General features: G+C 29.0%; 1 protein-coding gene across 2 annotated transcripts; it reads left to right on the top strand.

Moving 5' to 3' along the window:
- Positions 1-4708: 4708 nt before the first annotated feature.
- On the top strand, positions 4709-18704 carry LOC111619985 (peptide chain release factor 1-like, mitochondrial). Of its 2 annotated transcripts, XM_023361829.1 has the most exons (8): positions 4709-4839; positions 4969-5123; positions 5799-5890; positions 14540-14723; positions 14787-14950; positions 18042-18159; positions 18225-18361; positions 18447-18704. In XM_023361829.1, the coding sequence occupies exons 1-8, from the start codon at positions 4802-4804 to the stop codon at positions 18639-18641; spliced, it is 1083 nt and encodes a 360-aa protein (XP_023217597.1). In that variant the 5' UTR covers positions 4709-4801; the 3' UTR covers positions 18642-18704. The 2 variants fall into 2 exon arrangements, with proteins under 2 accessions (XP_023217597.1, XP_023217596.1); XM_023361828.1 differs by having other exon boundaries at positions 4715-5123.
- The last annotated feature ends 482 nt before the right edge of the window (positions 18705-19186 follow it).

Here is a 19186-nt window from a genome sequence, read left to right as displayed (position 1 = left end):
GGGCCGTGCCGGGATAGAGGAACATGGTCTGCTATGGACCATTGGTGGAACAATTCCACTTCGAGCTGTGGTTCGAAATTCTAATGTGGACATTTCTCTTCTCTCCCAACTCTAAGAAGACTGCAAATGATGGAAATTTCATCTCCAGAAAAAGCCTTTAGCCCTTGACTAAGAGAAAGAATCATCCGATCTATATCATCCGAATATCCGATCGTAGGCTTTTTGGCACGTTCGCCTCTTTTGGCTCCGAGCTCTAGTCAGATCGAACCACTTTGCCTTATTGTAGTTTTGCCATTGCTATGGACTGACAGCGTATCGTCTTTAGCAACTAATTCCTATTCTATTTGATTATGGATCTATTTATTACAATAAGAGACCACCAGTGAGTACTTCAATTCCGCATTTACTGTTGAGTGGCACATTGCCCCAATATCAGAGTTTTAATCTAAACAGCTATCTTTATATGACAATTGGTCACCGCTAGTAGTGCTGTGAGGGTCATTGACAGCACAGTAATACATTCAGGAAATCCTGCACTCTCTTGTGTCGTCTTTCATGGTAGGGCGGCAAACAGCCATTTTCCAGTAACCTAATGCTTAGCCGCTTACAGATAGCATTTTCCAGGAATGTTTCCATTATATTGTCACATTTCCTTGGCTTGTCCAGTCNCATTCAGGAAAGCATGCACTCTCTTGTGTCGTCTTTCATGGTAGGGCGGCAAACAGCCATTTTCCAGTAACCTAATGCTTAGCCGCTTACAGATAGCATTTTCCAGGAATGTTTCCATTATATTGTCACATTTCCTTGGCTTGTCCAGTCTCCAGATTTATCGCTCATCCAGCATTTGTGGGACCAGATGAGATCCTAAAATTTAAATATACTGTATTTAAATTTTCTTTTTCTATGATTCCTTTGCACTTTAATTATAGTTTAATGTATCTGACAAGGTAAGAATAATGCTAAAATTACATATCATTACTATATATGCGATCAAAAGATCTATCTCTATTTTTAATGTAAAATTTATATAAAGCGATAGAAACAGATTATAAATAAAAGTAACAAAATAAAATGATTTGAATAATACATTCTTTTCTCGAATAATTGCATTTAAAAAGTCCATTTTAAGTCTTCTTGGGCCGTAAATTTTTTTTGGTCAATGAGTATGTATAACTTATAGGTAATATAACAATATTATAAAGGCTAATATTTAACCTTAAATGTTTTTATAGATTAATTTCAACAATTTAAACAAATTTAAATTGCTGTATATAATTTTTATTAATAATTCTCTTAGTAAATTTTATTGAAATTCAACATCTTTTAAGCAGACGTACAAATATGTTAATGGCAATAATGCTTTAACAAGTATGATAAAGAGACGTGATTATGTACTTTAACATTATTATTTTTATTACGTAAGTTATTGTTCCACAAGTTAAAAATGCCTTTATTTAAATTGATTTATGACATTGAATCATGAAACTCTAATTTTTAAATCTGAAGACAAAACAATGATAAACATCAATTGAATAGAACATTAACGTGGAATACAATTTATGCACTATTAATTTAATAGAAATTTATTCAGTGTTCTTTTAGTCAAAATTAATATTTAAGTTTTGAAATTTTACTAAAAGAAAAATCTTTAAAATGTTATTTAGTTCTGCAAGTAAATTTACAATGTAATTAAATTTTTGTAAAGAAAATCTTTTTAGATTACTGTAATTCTACACATTATTATTTTCCATGATATTCTTTTTAAAACTGAATTCCTAAAATCAATCTGAGATACATTTTAATAAATTATACTCATAAAATTTTTTAGAAAGAAATACAATATGTATATGTTTTTTAATTAATTGGAAGTAAAGTTACCATAACAAAATCATAAAAAAAGAAGACGAAAAATTTTGATAAGAGTAATATAACATTAATATTCAATTTTTATAAATTTTATTTTGTAATGAAGAAAAAGAAAATACAAAATACATATAAGTAGTATAATAATAGTTCCATCTTGCATTTTGTTTATATATATATATATTTTAATATGTCTAAAAATTCTTCTGGACAAAACTACGTTCAAAAAGGTAATGTGTTCAAAAAGAGGAGGTACAGTAAACCCCCCTATAACGCTTAGATACGTTCCACGTTAATCGAATTTTACGTTGTAGGAATCCTCAAATACATGAGCCAATCACAGCCTGGCACGTGTGCAGTTTACGGACTACGGCTGTTTGAAAGGTTTTCTTCCATAAAATTAATCGATTCTAGGCTAATTTGACTCAACATTTCCAAAACACGAATAATTTTTTGGGAATAATCCGAATAAGCAATGCTATAAACAAAAAATTGTAGGATTACTTACTGAGTGTGCACCATTTGAAGACGCCATTGCTTAAGCTTGTTTTCGTCGCGGAGCGGTTCATCGAACGGTGGGCGCATGTTTCTTGATAAGTTATTTTTCTGCGAAAAATTCGTTGAACTTTGGAGACATCATTAATAGAAATACCTTTTATGGCCGTTGAATAAGAAATGTTTTTTTTTTTTTTCACAAGAAATGCATAAAATTACAGTACTGTATTAGACTTACAGTACCTAATTTATATACTGTACAGACGATAGTAAACTCGACTTACCCGCCTAAACTCTCAGTAGTGTGTAAGTAGTTCGGCTGCTCGTCCACTATTGGTCCAGATTCGACCAATCCTGTCGCGACACGAGCCGGCGATGACGTTTTACCGCATTTTACGAATCTCTTTTAGCGTCTTTATACGAATACGGTCGCAATTTTTTCGCCGCGATATACGAATCCGCATTATATAAACCTGCGTTATAGGGGGTCTACTGTACTTCCGTTTTTTCGGTACGCGACGCAGTTGAACTTAAATCAAATTAATTAATGAAAACCGGTTAATTGACAATCACATAATATAAATGATATCCAAGAATTCGTTTTTAAAGATGCTCAAGTCAAATTAAATAACAAAAATTTATTACATGTAATACAGTATCATATTATATATAATATTACATTGCATTTGGAGGCATTTCTATGCATGAAATACAGCTTAAAAGGTTAGAAAATACTTTATTTTGAAAGTCAGGAACGAATTAATCCATTTTATATTGTTTCTTATGGGAAAACTTGGTCCGGTTTTAGAACAACTTTTATGTTCGGAAACCAAGGTTTGGCTTACAGTATGTAAGAACTCAGGAAAGAAAGCATTTCCAGCTTATTTTTTTATACCCAATAAAACTTTAATGTACTGTACGAGCATACGATTAACATTGAGTAATTCTCTTAGATACAAGATTGATTAAAGTTTATTCTACAACAATATGAAATAACATAATATGTAAAGTCGATATCGAATATAGAATTGTTTTCTTGTAATTATAATAATGAAGTAATAAAATTATTCTAAAGAATATCCTAAAAATTATATTATTAATTTGAAATAGGCAATTTTACGATTGAAAATCATTTAATAATTTTGCTAATATGTTAGTTTCAAAAACAATATTACTGTCTTTATTAAGTAAATAAAATAAACATAGATAGTTTCCCATACTAATTTTTAATTCGTATCTTTTAAAATACTGAATGAAGTTAATAAAACGTTATGATATTTTTATTAGTTTTGTTCATATTTTGAGCCTTAGTATCACTGAAAAAAATTTGCATTTTCTTTTTGGAGAAATCTGAAAAAAAATGAAGGATTCATTTTTATTAGGACACGAGATATAATTTTTCATTTATTTTTTTGTTTTTTATTCCGTGGTTTGAATCTTGGTATTTTGGACATATGACACTTTCAATTTTTACCTCTTTCTTCCCTATGTGCACTAAGAAGGCCTTTTCACAGATCCATCATGAGTTTGGCAAGGCCCACAATGGAGCGGCCGGACGGTGAGAGACAAGATCCGACATATCCGAAATAAATCGCTCATGAAAACTTTCTGGAGTTTTTCAATCGCTCGCATCGACCTTAACCGAGTGTTTTTCAATCGTTTTCTAAGACCAGGAACATACATGCGTAAAATTCGGCTTAAAATCTAGCATAAACAGATGGCGTAAAAATTTGTCTGAAATTTTGGCTGAAACAGAACTGAAAAAAAAGTAGAGCATGCCTACTTTTTACGCCAAAATTCCTCTAATAAAGAGAAGTCTTTTCTGTGATGTCAAAGTAGACACGTGGTTTTTATTCTAACAATGGCGGCAATGAGGGTTAACCCTCATTGCCGCCATTGTTAGAATAAAAACCACGTGTCTACTTTGACATCACAGAAAAGACTTCTCTTTATTAGAGGAATTTTGGCGTAAAAAGTAGGCATGCTCTACTTTTTTTTCAGTTCTGTTTCAGCCAAAATTTCAGACAAATTTTTACGCCATCTGTTTATGCTAGATTTTAAGCCGAATTTTACGCATGTATGTTCCTGGTCTTAGAAAACGATTGAAAAACACTCGGTTAAGGTCGATGCGAGCGATTGAAAAACTCCAGAAAGTTTTCATGAGCGATTTATTTCGGATATGTCGGATCTTGTCTCTCACCGTCCGGCCGCTCCATTGTGGGCCTTGCCAAACTCATGATGGATCTGTGAAAAGGCCTTCTTAGTGCACATANTAATATTAATATTATCTTAAAATATATATATATATATATATTATTATTACTTCAATACAAGATTTAAAATGAGATGGCGCTGTTGTTAGTAAACATGTCTGAATTGATACACGTGAAAAGAAGTTGGTTTTAACGTTGCTTATTTATTTCATTTCTTTTTGTAAATAAACATGAGATACGGTTTGGTATTTCATTCCACTGCCTTAAGGTATCTGTACAAAAATATTTTAAATAGAAAATTTTTACAGTTTCAAACCAAGCCGATAAAACTTTTATCTAATGTAGAATCATTTCGTGACATATACGATATTCCTCTTGATTACGAACCTTTAAATAGGCATTTTCAGTTAATTAAAGAAGAATATGAGAGTCTTCTCAAGGAACAGTCGAACGAATACAGTAAACGCTTGGACGAGCTAAAATCAATTCTGTATATCATTCAAGAAATTGAAAGTACCAAAAATGACTTAACGGAGTTGGAATCTCTTAAAAGTATTCAGATTTTTCTATATAAGATTCTTATTTCTATTATATAATTAACAAAGTAGATTATTTCATTAATTTTATACAGGATTACCTACTGTTACATCATGTTAATTAAATGTAGAAAATATCGTACATTGATCATTTCTGGATACAATGCTTCCCATTTGTCTCACTCATTGATACATTTGAGCTATATTAAAGGAACTGGATTTGAATCTGATTAAGACTCATCATGGATAGTTTTTTGCTTTAACTCTTTCCATCCTTTGGACATTAAAAGGGTCTTTTTAGCATGCCCTCTATGGGTTTGGCCAGGCATACAATGGGATGGCCCAATATATATAGGGATGAACCACCCCCAAAAAATTTCAGAGATTTTTTAACCTGTCCAGATTCAAATTCAATGTCAGAGTGATAGACTGGCACCTTAAGCACTTGGTTATCCAGTATCATCATGGATAATTGTGTTGTTATCTTTCATATTCTACCATATAGCACATAATAAATGAAATAAATTAAAACTGCACATTTTTACCAGAAATCAGAGTAATGCTTTTGAGATTATATGGTGTATGAAAAGAATATTATTATTAAATTAATTCAGATAATTATCAATGCCTCATTTTTATTTATATATAATGCAATTTACATTTAAATTAAAGTTATTTCTTTACTTTTTAGAATCAGTTGAACCTTCAGATAAAACTTTAAGAAGTGCAATTGATGTTGAATTCAGAAATTTTATGACAAGATTGAATTCTTTGAAATGTCAGGTAAATTTAAGTATGTTTTAATTAATGTATTTTTTTATTTGATGTTAAAATTTTACCATAATGCTAAAGTTATGTTATATTCAAAATAATATGCAACTAAAACAATATAATAATAGTTATAGTAACTTAATAAACGATATTTATCATTAAAACTTTAAATTTAGTTTTACTTTGCTGCTAATTTCAGCCAGAAAAAATAAAAAATTATTGTATTTCAATATTTGAAGTAGTACTTACCTTTCTTAATCTATGCAATGAAGATTTTGCAATTGCAGATTTTTAGTTATTCAAATGTTTTCATAATCTATTAATTATAATACCAGTAGGTATATAGTTAACATATATTTCTAAAGACTCATTTCAAAGAATGACCTCTGTAAATCTAAGTTTATATTCAATATAAGAAAAAATAATGTATTATGTATGCATATATTAAATAAGTTATTAATATTGGTAATGAACAATTTTTAAGTCCCAAAATATATAAACAGTATGAGTAACCAAAACAAAAATTTGACAGAAAAAATATATTTAGCACCAATGGGCAGGTTCATAGTACTTTAAATATTGCAGCTATTTAGTTATTAGCAGTGGTGCATTTGGGCTTTAATCTTGGAGGGAGCTGAGTTAAACAGAAAAACTTTTTAAAGCAAATTCAATAAAATTCCTACCTATGTGATCTCTGATTCTTGAATACTATAGAAATAGAAGACATGACACAATATAAATAAAAAAAAGGAATATTATTTAGGAAAATATTTTTGAAAAATTCTCTAGTTTGTTTTTTTTTGGAGGGTGCCAGGGTCCCTTGACTCTCCTCTGGATATGCCGTCGGTTATTAGGTTAGATTTATCTAATCTTGAAAGGGAATTATGTATATCAGAATTAAAAACAATTTAATTCTGTTTCTGTTCAAATCTTGTTTTCTTTCTATGGACAAATGATTTGCAGTATGCATCAGTTTGAATAATGTTTATTATATCATTAATTTTTTGTCATCAAGTATCATCTGAATAAGTGTAGATTAGAATTATCTGAATAAATGATTTGTAAAATATTTTAAATTTCAACTATATGCTTCTGTATTCATACTAAACATTAAAATAAGATTGCAGCTATTCTGTATTGTCTTCTTGAGTGCAATTATTGCATCACTTTTCATCTTGAAACTCTGTTGATTTGAATCTGTAACCTATCAGTGCTTTCATTTTGGTGAAGACATGAAAGTCTGCAGGAGCAAGGATCAATAAGGAAACTGTGGATGTACGCATATCTGGTGTTTTGCTAAATGTTTACTGACTATGAGAGCACTGTTTTAATGGTAAACTCAGCATTTTGATGCTGGAGATTAGACTATTTTTTGTCTTATTGTGTCATGGATGTGACCAAAAATGTAAGACATTGACATTAGGAATAAACTTGTAAAGTATCGGGCATATCATATGAAAAAAGAGTGATATAATGAGTACACTCAAGGAAATAATGCAGAGTAGGCTGCAAAATTATTTTAATAAGGAATACAAACTTTAGCACAAGTTTATAGCTGTAGACAGTGCTTATCTGAATGGTGGTCATTTGTAAATAGTACTATTAATCACTTGCCGTCCATAAATTAAATTAGTGTAAACTATTAACATAAGTTACATACCAGTGTTAAATACTATTGATATAATAAAAGTTATATTAAAAGTTTGGTTTATTTTTGACTCTACAAGCAGGTTGTGTAGAAAGATGATCTTTTCTAAGAGAAAGAATTACAAAATATGGATTTTAGTTTTATTCTATTACACAAAATTATAGAATAATAATTCATTGAATAATTATAGTAGTACATAAACATAATTCTTAATGAGATGTGATATAATANATCAAGTATCATCTGAATAAGTGTAGATTAGAATTATCTGAATAAATGATTTGTAAAATATTTTAAATTTCAACTATATGCTTCTGTATTCATACTAAACATTAAAATAAGATTGCAGCTATTCTGTATTGTCTTCTTGAGTGCAATTATTGCATCACTTTTCATCTTGAAACTCTGTTGATTTGAATCTGTAACCTATCAGTGCTTTCATTTTGGTGAAGACATGAAAGTCTGCAGGAGCAAGGATCAATAAGGAAACTGTGGATGTACGCATATCTGGTGTTTTGCTAAATGTTTACTGACTATGAGAGCACTGTTTTAATGGTAAACTCAGCATTTTGATGCTGGAGATTTTTGTCTTATTGTGTCATGGATGTGACCAAAAATGTAAGACATTGACATTAGGAATAAACTTGTAAAGTATCGGGCATATCATATGAAAAAAGAGTGATATAATGAGTACACTCAAGGAAATAATGCAGAGTAGGCTGCAAAATTATTTTAATAAGGAATACAAACTTTAGCACAAGTTTATAGCTGTAGACAGTGCTTATCTGAATGGTGGTCATTTGTAAATAGTACTATTAATCACTTGCCGTCCATAAATTAAATTAGTGTAAACTATTAACATAAGTTACATACCAGTGTTAAATACTATTGATATAATAAAAGTTATATTAAAAGTTTGGTTTATTTTTGACTCTACAAGCAGGTTGTGTAGAAAGATGATCTTTTCTAAGAGAAAGAATTACAAAATATGGATTTTAGTTTTATTCTATTACACAAAATTATAGAATAATAATTCATTGAATAATTATAGTAGTACATAAACATAATTCTTAATGAGATGTGATATAATATAAAAGAATAATATTTTATTTGACAAGTGATTTTGTGTGTTTTACATAATTCTAGTTAATTTCTAAATAATTATAACAAATTAATAAAATAGAATAAAAATAAAATTTTTAAAATCTATTATATTTATCTTGTTTTTGCTTTAAGTGATATTTTTTCAAATCCAAAAATGGTTTTTTTGTAAAGTGTTTGAATATGTATTTTTTAATAGGCAGTAATTTTAAGGTAAGCAAAAATTATTGTGATAAAAACATAATGTATTATTATATTAAATGTTAAAAATATGTTTTATATGAAAATGATTCTTAAAATATTTGAATGAAATAAGAATATGCAATTTTTATTGAATATTTTATTATAAAATTTTCTATTCAATGTAACTAGAGTTGAAAATAAACTGAACTTTAATATAACAATAGTACAAGTACTTACAGAAGACATCTTAAAATTTAGCACATTTTACAGCTACACATTTCTGTTAGCATTCATACCATTTGTCAAAATAGTATTGGAAGCCATTTTTGATGTCTTTAAGGACTCTTGTTGCTGTGGCTTTCACTTTGACTTAGAAAAGCACATTCCTGGTTCCACATCCATCAGATCAGGAATGTGCTTTCTAAGGATGCACCGATAAGCAAAATGGCCACTTACCAATTAATCGGTCACGCCTTATCAGTTGATACCGATTAATCGGCCGATTAGTGTTAATAATTTATTGTGTTAATAGTTAATTATATTATGATTATTATCGCATGAAATTATATATTCTTAATAAAAATATAAAATTTCATACGATAAAAATAATTTTATAACAACTTGTTATAAAAATAATTTTCAATATGAAGCTATTTTTTTCTTTTTCAGATTCATGTATTAAATTAAAATGATAAATTATTATTTTGATAAACTTTTTAATTTTAATTAATATCCAAATCCAAACCCCTCATGGCTTCCAGTATTGCTTGGAAATTTTTTAAGAAAGATAAAAACGAGAAGTTTTCCAAGTGCAATTTATGCCAGTCTTTTATTTCAAGAGATGGAAAAAATGCTAAAACTTTCGCCACCAAAAACATGATAAATCATCTGGAAAAATGTCATCATGAAAATTTTTTAAAATAAACTTAAAAGATGAAAAGAGAAAGTTCTGAAACGAAAGACGCTGAATGTTCACCAGTAACAACGGAAACTCATATTCAAAGACAAGCTACTTTAACTCAATTAATAGAGAAGAAAAAATTGTGGAATATCAACGATACAAAGAAGTTTATTATTTGATTGGATAAATGATAAGCGTAGATATACAGAATACTTTGTTGTATCAGATTTAGGATTTCAAAGATTACTAAAAAACTCGTTCCTAATTACAATATTCCCAGCAGAAAATATATATCTGAAAATAACATCCGTGATATATTTCAAAAAGTTCAGTCAAAAATTCAGAAAGCTATTGATGATTCAAAATATACAGTATTTCTTTAACCGCTGATATTTAGACAGCAACTACAAATAATTTTCCTTTTTAAAATGTAATAATCTCACTGGTTGAAGGATAATTTTCAGCAAGAGCTGTTTTGTGAATTGTTCCCTTTGAAGGTTCTCATACAGCTACACTTATCAGCGAACAGATAAAGATAGTTCTTGAACGATATAAGTTGACAAAAGTCATAAGATATTCTTAGTACTGAGAGATTCCGGAGCAAATATGGTAGCTGGAATCAGGAATTGCAACTTAGAAGTATTATCATGCTTTACACATACACTGCAGCTGACACTAAACGAATGCATATTTTCTCAACAAGATCTGAAAACTATAATCACAGTTAATAGAAATATTGTTACACATTTTAACCATTCTTCTGTAGCTATAAGCAAATTGGAAGATTTGCAAGACAAGTTAGGTTTGCAGAAACACAAATTAATTCAAGATGCTCCTACTCACTAGAATTCTACTTACTGCATGTTGCAAAGAAACTTTGAACAGCAAAAAGCCCTTGTGCATATATGCTATAGATAATAAAATTTCCACGTTGAGCACATATCAGTGGTCTCTCGTATTATCAAAAGTAGAGCAGTAGTTTCTTTAATGGCATTAATTCCACTATAGAAGGACTAGAAAATTCAATATAAAAAGATTTTCAGCATATATAGAAAACAAATCTCTATGGTTGTCATCCTTATTAGATCCAAGATTCAAAATTAAATTAAAAAAAAATGATAGAGAAAATAAAAAGATGGACAATCGATAGCTTAGATAATGTTGATAATTCAAAATCTCAAGAAGAATTAAATTCTGAAGCTTCTGCTTCTGGAGACAATCAAGATGGAGGATAATCTCTGAGTTTTTCTAATTTATTTGATGAATTAACTTCTGGTGAACGAAAGAATGAATAAAAGCATGTTTTTAAAAATGAAGAAAAAACAAAAGAAACGAACAAACGTTTCGATCGAGAATTAGAATAATATTTACATTTACCTTTTATACAAAGACAGCGACCCATTTTTGTGGTGGAAAGTTCAAAAAAATTTTTTTCTAATTTAAGCAAAATAGCTATGAAATATCTAAGTCCCTCAGCATCTTCCATTGAAAGTGAAAGAATTTTCAGAGTTGGAGGTAACATTTAAGAGCTTTGAAAATGGTGAAATTCTCATGTTTTTGTATTACAGTTTAAGGGTTTTAAAGTTTGAATATTAAATTTTTATTTGTTTTATATATTTAAAGTTTAAACTTTAAATAAAGCAGATAGTTTTGAATAGGTTACATTATACCTTATGATATGTATTGATAAAAGAAATAATTTAAGTTAAAACTTTTTTAATATTTAGATTGTCATGTAATAAATAATAAATATATAACAGAAATTTATTATTTTTTATTACTAGCCTTATATGTGGCATGTTAACAAAAATATTAAAATGCAAAATTGGCTGATTATTAAAACCAATTAATCGGAAAAATGGCCAATATAGCCGATTACCGATTACTTATTGATTAATCAGTGCATCCTTAGTGCTTTCCCAACTTCTTTACTCCCTTGATTTTGCCCATACAATTTTTTTTGTTTTCTAAAATGAAAGATAAGTTGAATGGATATGATTCTAATAAGAAGCAGAGTGGAAGCTTCAGCAATAAAACTCATTAAAGGTATCACAAAAAAAGGCATACAAAACCACTTTAATAAGTAATATAGACACTGGCAGAAGTGTTTTAAGTGCAGAAGGAGCTTACTTTGAAAGGAGTATGATGTGAGAATTTCTATCTGTTATATAATAAAAGTTGTGTTAAAAGTTTATTCTTGACTCAACTATGTTATTTTAAGTAATACGTGTTTAATTTCTAACCATTATTCCCACAAAAACAAAATATGAATTTTAACACAAAATATACACTTAATGTAAACTCTACAGTTCTAGTTGTATTTTTTGGTTTTATCTATTTTTAATTATAGGCATTTAAATGTTTACTCCATTCTGTTTTTACACAGATTTTAATTTAACATACTCTGGGAAAAAATTCACTTCCATTTTTATGGTTTGTTTTGTGCTAACACATTTCAATATATATCTTTTTAAAAATCTTCATTTGATTTAATTCTAAGAAAAAATTTATACTTCCTTTTCTAGAAAACTGCTGTTAATTTTAAAAAAACTCTTAAAATGTGCATTTAAGACATCCACACACTCAAGTAAATTTTAAGATTTGGCTGCTTTTTATAACTTATTGAATATATGTAGCAACATATCTACCTTGAAACATACCAGAGCTTATCTATCTTATAAGAATAATTAAGTGTATAGGAATATTTATCTAACAAATTTAAATAAAAATTTTTTTCAGAGAAGTTCACATTTACAATAATTAAAGTTAATATTACAGTAAATTTATGTGATATTTTCACTTTTACATCAGATTTTTTTTTGCCAATAAAATTCAAAGTTATCAAATGTATTTAAAAAATTTGAAATAAATAAATTTCATTTGTCAACAAAAAAACTTACACACCAAGGTGGCATTAGAATCAGATGAAACTTTATTATGGTAATAAGTGATTACAGTATCATAGCAAAGGGATAATTTCCTGTGGAATAATGGTACAGTTTAAAGCAAATATTGTAGAACCTACTCTTGTCTACACACATATGGTGACACAGTCAAGCATGGAGATATACAGACAGTGTATGCCATCTTGCAACAGATGCTCAAAGAGTGACAAATCTGGCCAGGAAATATGATGATGATATTCTTGGGAAACTTAGCTTTATGCAGCTAAACACTTGGAATATGGCTGTTTGCAATCTACCGTGAAAAGCAATACATAAAAGTGCAAGATTTCCTGAATGTATCAGTATGCTGTCATAGTTCTTCATAATACTACTAAGGTTGACTGATTGCATCACAAGAGATAGCTTCTAAGACCTGTATGTCAGCAGTGAGAACAGTGTGCTGCTTAACAATAAACATAGGTCTTTCATTCACCAGTGGTCATGTATTTCCAAACAGAACCAGAATTTGTTACTAAAGACAATATATTCCCAGTCTAAGTTCTTATTTAACAGTTTTTATACTAAAAATATACAAAAAATCAGCATATTTAAAAAATCTTAACATCAGATTTTCTTTCCGAATTACAATGAAAAATTTAAACATAACCATGATAACAAAATAACAAAAATATTTCAATAACCATTTACATTTGAATGTCAAATTGAAGCCAAAAGAAACTTTGAAAGTTTTTGTTTATTAAAGTTCAGACATTTTAAGTATACTTCATATACAAACACTAAAATAGTAGCAAAGTAATTTTTACTGGGTTGGTGCAAAAGTTTCTGAAATTTTCTAGTTTTATATGATAACATTTATTTCAAAAACAAAAATAATTTACTCAGGAAAATAATTGCCACTACATTCAAGCACCCTCAAACACAGGTCACAAATTTCTGCTGAATAAAACTCTGGCTGTTTTGACTGAAAGAACGCTAAAAGTGTGATTTTCATATCATTATTGCTGATAATGATATGAAAATACTGCTTTCCATCCAAGAAGTTTACATGGAGTGGAAGAGATGGAAGTCAGATGGTGCAGTGTTTGGGCTATACAAGAGTGAGGAAGAACCTCTCAGCCAAGATTAAGTAGTTTCTGCCTGGTCACCCTTGACATGTTTGATCTTGCATTGTCATGAAGAAAGGCACAGTGTTCATCTGTGACCACTTAGTATGGATAGCATCAGCCAAATGTTGCAGTTGAGTACAGTAGATTTTGGAAGTTATAGTAATATTCCATGGAAGCATCTCCCAATGGACTGGTACCATTGGGAGATGCTTCCATGAACATCCCACAAATACACAGCATAACCTTGCACTGATGCAATTCTAGTTTTGGCACACAATATCTTTTCACTTATGACTGTGCAACTCAACATCCTTTATTTACATATCACACAAGAAACATCTGTTTGAGAACAATTTTAAATATTCTAGAGGTGTAGAAATTCCAGAAACTTTCACAATCCAATATATACAATTTTTCTTCAGAGATAATACATTAAATGTTAAAATGCTATAGTTCTACACATGGTGAGAATATAAGACATTTTCTGTGTAGTAAAATCATTTTCATCACATTCTTTAAATTAATTTTATTTTATTTGGTCAATATAACTTGTTAATTAAATGTTGTTATATATAGCAAATATTTTGTTGAAGTGAAATAATACTTAATAAGAATGCTAATTAAGAATGAGTTTATTATATTTGTAATTAAGTAAATTAATTACAAATATAGTCTTTTGATTTTTAATTAATTTATAACTTAGTTATTTATAATTCAATATGTAATTTTACATTCATCATATGACATACACATTTAATTAAGTTAAGAGACTTTATTATTAATAAACTTATTACTAAAATTTAATTACATTTTCAGATTTTTGATTCACTTGTTCCTTCTGAATATATTGATAAAAAAGATATAACATTGGAAATAACTGCTGGAGTTGGTGGAAAAGAATCAACTTTGTTTGCAAAAGATTTGTTTGATATGTATTGCAACTTTTCAAAATGGAAAGGATGGAATTATCAAATATTACAATATGATAAGAGTGATTTAGGTAAGAATGTTAAATATTTTGTTAAATATTAAATTTAAATTTTAATTCCCTAAATGTTTTTAGATGGTTTAAGGTCGGGAGTTATTAGCGTGATTGGTAATGATCCCGGAAGATTCTTTAAATTTGAGGGTGGCGTCCATAGAGTTCAGAGAGTGCCAAAAACAGAAAAATATGGCAGAATTCACACTAGTGTTTGTACTGTTGCAATACTTCCTCATCCATCTGATGTAAGTTTTTTAATTGAAAAATTAAATTTTTATTATTATATTTAATAAAAATCAACCACCAAATTTATGTTATTAGCAGATGTATTGATAGTTTAAAATCTCCTATAAATTTTTCATCCAATGGAGAATTATTGTTTAAAAAATGAAGACATAATCTGCTCAAAAGGGATCACCATTTATTTTCTCTGTGTTCCAAGAACGCAGAGAAAATAAATGGTGATCCATTTAAAGTTTAAAATCTCATTATTTTATTCTAATTCAAAATTTATTTAATTTTTGTAATATATTTTTTATAGTTTATTCCATTTAATAGACTTGTAAGCATTGCAATTCAGAATAAAAAATATTTTACTTGAAGTATTTTCAATTTAAATTTATCACACGTCAAAGCACATTCAATTATGACTGTAATAAGCTCATCTACTGTAATGTATTATTATACATTATGGTAAATGAGCTTATATATACAGTAGAGCGTCGATTTTCTGAATCAATTAGGGACTGGGGTTGTTCGTATAACTGATGTTTCGGATAACCGATTTATATACGAAAAAATAGTTTAACGTATCCGATGTTGAAATTTTTATCCGTTGCGTGTCGCTTCGCGTTGAATTTTCGTCGATGTTAAGCCTAACATAGACTATTGTATCGTTAAAAATTATTTTTTTATTTTGTACAAACAAAATAAATATATTGAAAAATATAAAAATAATAAAAAATTATACTTCAGATGTTAATTTAGTATCAAAAACGTAAAATATTTGAGTAGCCCAAGACATAACCAAAGATTGAAGCGCCACAGCACTGGCGAAAATTTAAATTTGCCAACTGGAATTCTTTTGGATGATTGACTTTTGGAAAATCGACGCTCTACTGTATATATATATATATATAAACCGTATAAGTATTCTTAAGTATATATCATAATATATATAATTTGTGCTTATTTATAAGATTAACAATACAAAAAATAGGAATGATTGGCATATAAATATTTTAATTAGAATATAATCTAACAAGAAAATTTTATATAAACCTAGTAAATATAAAATACACAGAAGAAACTAAGATAATATTTTTCGATACAAGACATTTATTAACCACTCAGCATATATTTGTCAAGGGCGATCATGTGGCAGTGGTGAGGGACAAATATATTCGTCAAATTCTTTTGGGGGTACAACCAAAAACTAGCCTAAAACTACCGCGAAAAACAAATTCACGTGAAAAATGAATTGTGTAACAATAAAAAAAGACTTTTGTTTACTAGACATAACTGTTTACAAAATCTTTTTCTGAAATAGTAATGAGAAAAAAGGCATGGAAAAATACTCTAAAAATTTTGCACATTTATTCTCCACTACTAAGGGGTAGCACCATACCTGACTACTTTACTGTTGAAAGGTTAATCTATACAGTAGACTAATGGCATCTAATTTGGGGATGCTGTCACAGGAGTGTACGGCACACTATCCTAATAGAAACCAAGCACAATCAAAACATTATACAAAATTGAAATGATTCTATTAGAGTTGTGTGCTGCAAACCCTCCTGTGACAGTACCCTCATATTGGATGCCACAAGCTGCTACAGCTGTAAACTCTTCTTATTGTAATCAACTTGAGCCTCTTTTCAACTGATAACATTAAAGTATTGGTGTCAGATTTATGAACATCGCATAAGATATGATATATAGTATCTGTCCAAAATTATGTTTTTGATAACTTACCAGAAACTAATGATATTTTATATTTCATATTCACAAAACACATCATAGCATTTACCACAAAACAGAAGAAATTAATAACATGAGTATGTCTTATACATTACTAGTAACCACTTTCATTTTAATAGAGCCAACCAGAAAGTATGTCTTAGTGATGTATTTCTAGAATTTTTTTGTCTTGTGCTTTATCTTTCCTCAGATATTTCAATGTTGGATGAAAGATAACCAAATTTTATTCCATTAGAATTAAAATGCTTCATAGCTTCATAGATGCTTAGGAAGAAGAAAGATGATAGAAAGTAAACTCACTAAAAATAAAACTTTAATTGACAGCCTTTTGGTTTAAAAAAAGAAGCTATAACATAATGGATGATATCTTTTCATACATCATTCCACAAACAGTTTTAATTCCACCCTGAGAAATTTTATAAATGTTTTTGGCATTCAATGACATCTTAGATGTTTCAAATCAGAAGCAGTCTGAAATAATAATCAATTTCATTATCTAACAATAGAGCCAAATACTCGGTCACCATTATTCCCAGTAAGATAAGTTAAAGTATGCTACAAAATTTATTGTAACCAGAATTTGATTATCATCATCATCCTGTTTACACAAAAAACAGATATTTTTAAGCTCTTTTCTTTGCTACCAACCTCAACATGTGGGTGGATAATATGCAATCAGCATCAGTTATTTTTATTAGTCTTAACCAATGCTTTAAACATTCACAGTTAATCATTTTAATTGTAATTTACTCACAATATACAGGCCAGACTCACATACACCTTATAAGTTACTACAAAATCCTTGTAAGTTGCTACAAAAAGTCTAGTACTGTATTCACAAAGCATACCATAAAAGATATTACAAAAAGTCTCATAATTACTACATTATCTAATAGCTCTTGTAAATCTGTCGACTTACAGATTTATTCTTACATAGTTTTTCATAACAAAGTTATTTCTCTTGTGTGTGGTGGTATAGAATACAAGTTTTATTAACTACATTCTGTTGAAAATGAATTAAAATTAGAATGGAATTATATATATAAAAAGAAATCTCAAACAAGTTTTGTAGATTGTATGTTGAAATTATATATACATCTGAAAGCTTTTGTATGAAATTTCTTATATTTTATCCATCAGAATTTAATAAAAAATAACTACATTAATTAATGAGAGAAATTAAGAAAAATTAATTGTAAATTAAGAAAAATTAATTTCTCAAAATATCTTTAATAAGTTCTTAATTTACAAATTTGATTTTATTACAATAAAATTAAATAAGAATATCAAGAATAATAATAATATAATATCACGAAGAGAAAATGATAGAAATAGAAAATTCTTTCTTTTTTCTAGGTAGAAATCAAGCTAGATCCGAAAGATCTGTTGATAGAAACCAAAAGAGCCAGTGGGGCAGGAGGACAGCATGTTAATACTACAGAAAGTTGTGTACGTGTAACACATCTTCCTTCAGGTATGTTTATCATTAAATAGTGTTTAATATTTAAAAAAAACTTACTTTAAACATTATTTTCTAAGGAGTAATGGTTGAAAGACAAACAGAGAGAGAACAACACTTAAACAAAAAATATGCACTGGAAGCTATACGCTCTATTTTATATCAGAAACAACTTCAAGAAGAAGAATCCAAGCAGCATTCCAATAGGAAACTTCAGGTAGAAGGCTGGAACATTAAATATCTTCTAAAGAATTGATTTATGTTTATATATAAGTAATATAAAATCAATTTATATCATTTAGATAGGTACGGGAGCCAGATCGGAAAAAGTTCGAACGTATAACTTCATCCAGGATCGTATAACAGATCATCGAATTGCCGAAAACGTTTACGGAATGGAAGAATTTCTGAAAGGGCAACAGAAGTTTGAGAAATTGGTAATGATGCTGTTAGATTTTTCCAAGTTAGAGAGGTTATTAGAAATCCTCCATCGTTAAAACGTTCTTATCATCACCAAAAATCAATTCATTGTAAAAAATAGTAATAAAATACATTTTTAGTTGAGAATTAATATAAAAATTCTCGAGTTTTCTTTCGATCAACAGCTTTAAAATTTGTTTTTTTTTTAAATATATATTACATATTACAGAAATATTTAATGTAATGATAAAATTCTGTTGTTAAATGGAATCCAGGTTCAATCTTGTCCGGATTTTTGTATTAAATTTAGCGACGGAGTTTTAATCGACAGTGCACAATGCGGTGAACTGTTGTGGGAAGCTGCATCTCTCGAAACTTCCCTAAGGGACTTTAGGGGGTTTCTTTCCAGTGCGGCTCGAACGTTCTCCACCATCTCCTCCGACACTGTTCGGCCCCACCGTGTTGCTTTAACACACTGCCGATAGCTAAAAATGTGTCGTACCTCTTCGTAATGCTCTTAGCAGTCGTGGCATCTCTCTTAAACACTTGTCGGAATTGTTTTTGCACCCTAATAATAGATTTTAACTCGGCGCACCACACCACCAATCGCGCTTTCTCCGCT

Source organism: Centruroides sculpturatus, unplaced genomic scaffold (assembly GCF_000671375.1).
Source record: "Centruroides sculpturatus isolate CEXI.00-Female unplaced genomic scaffold, Cexi_2.0 scaffold248, whole genome shotgun sequence".
Classification (NCBI taxonomy): Eukaryota; Metazoa; Arthropoda; class Arachnida; order Scorpiones; family Buthidae; genus Centruroides; species Centruroides sculpturatus.
Note: the sequence above shows the minus strand (reverse complement) of the source record. Positions and strands in the feature narration are given on the sequence as shown.

What these genes read in the sequence shown, in the direction of transcription:
- LOC111619985 (XM_023361828.1), top strand. Translation starts at nt 4,802, where the DNA reads ATGAGATACGGTTTGGTATTTCATTCCACTGCCTTAAGGTATCTGTAC. An exon ending in TACTTCCTCATCCATCTGAT is followed by an intron (nt 14,951 to 18,041) that starts GTAAGTTTTTTA and finishes TCTTTTTTCTAG; the next exon opens with GTAGAAATCAAGCTAGATCC. An exon ending in TGTAACACATCTTCCTTCAG is followed by an intron (nt 18,160 to 18,224) that starts GTATGTTTATCA and finishes TTATTTTCTAAG; the next exon opens with GAGTAATGGTTGAAAGACAA.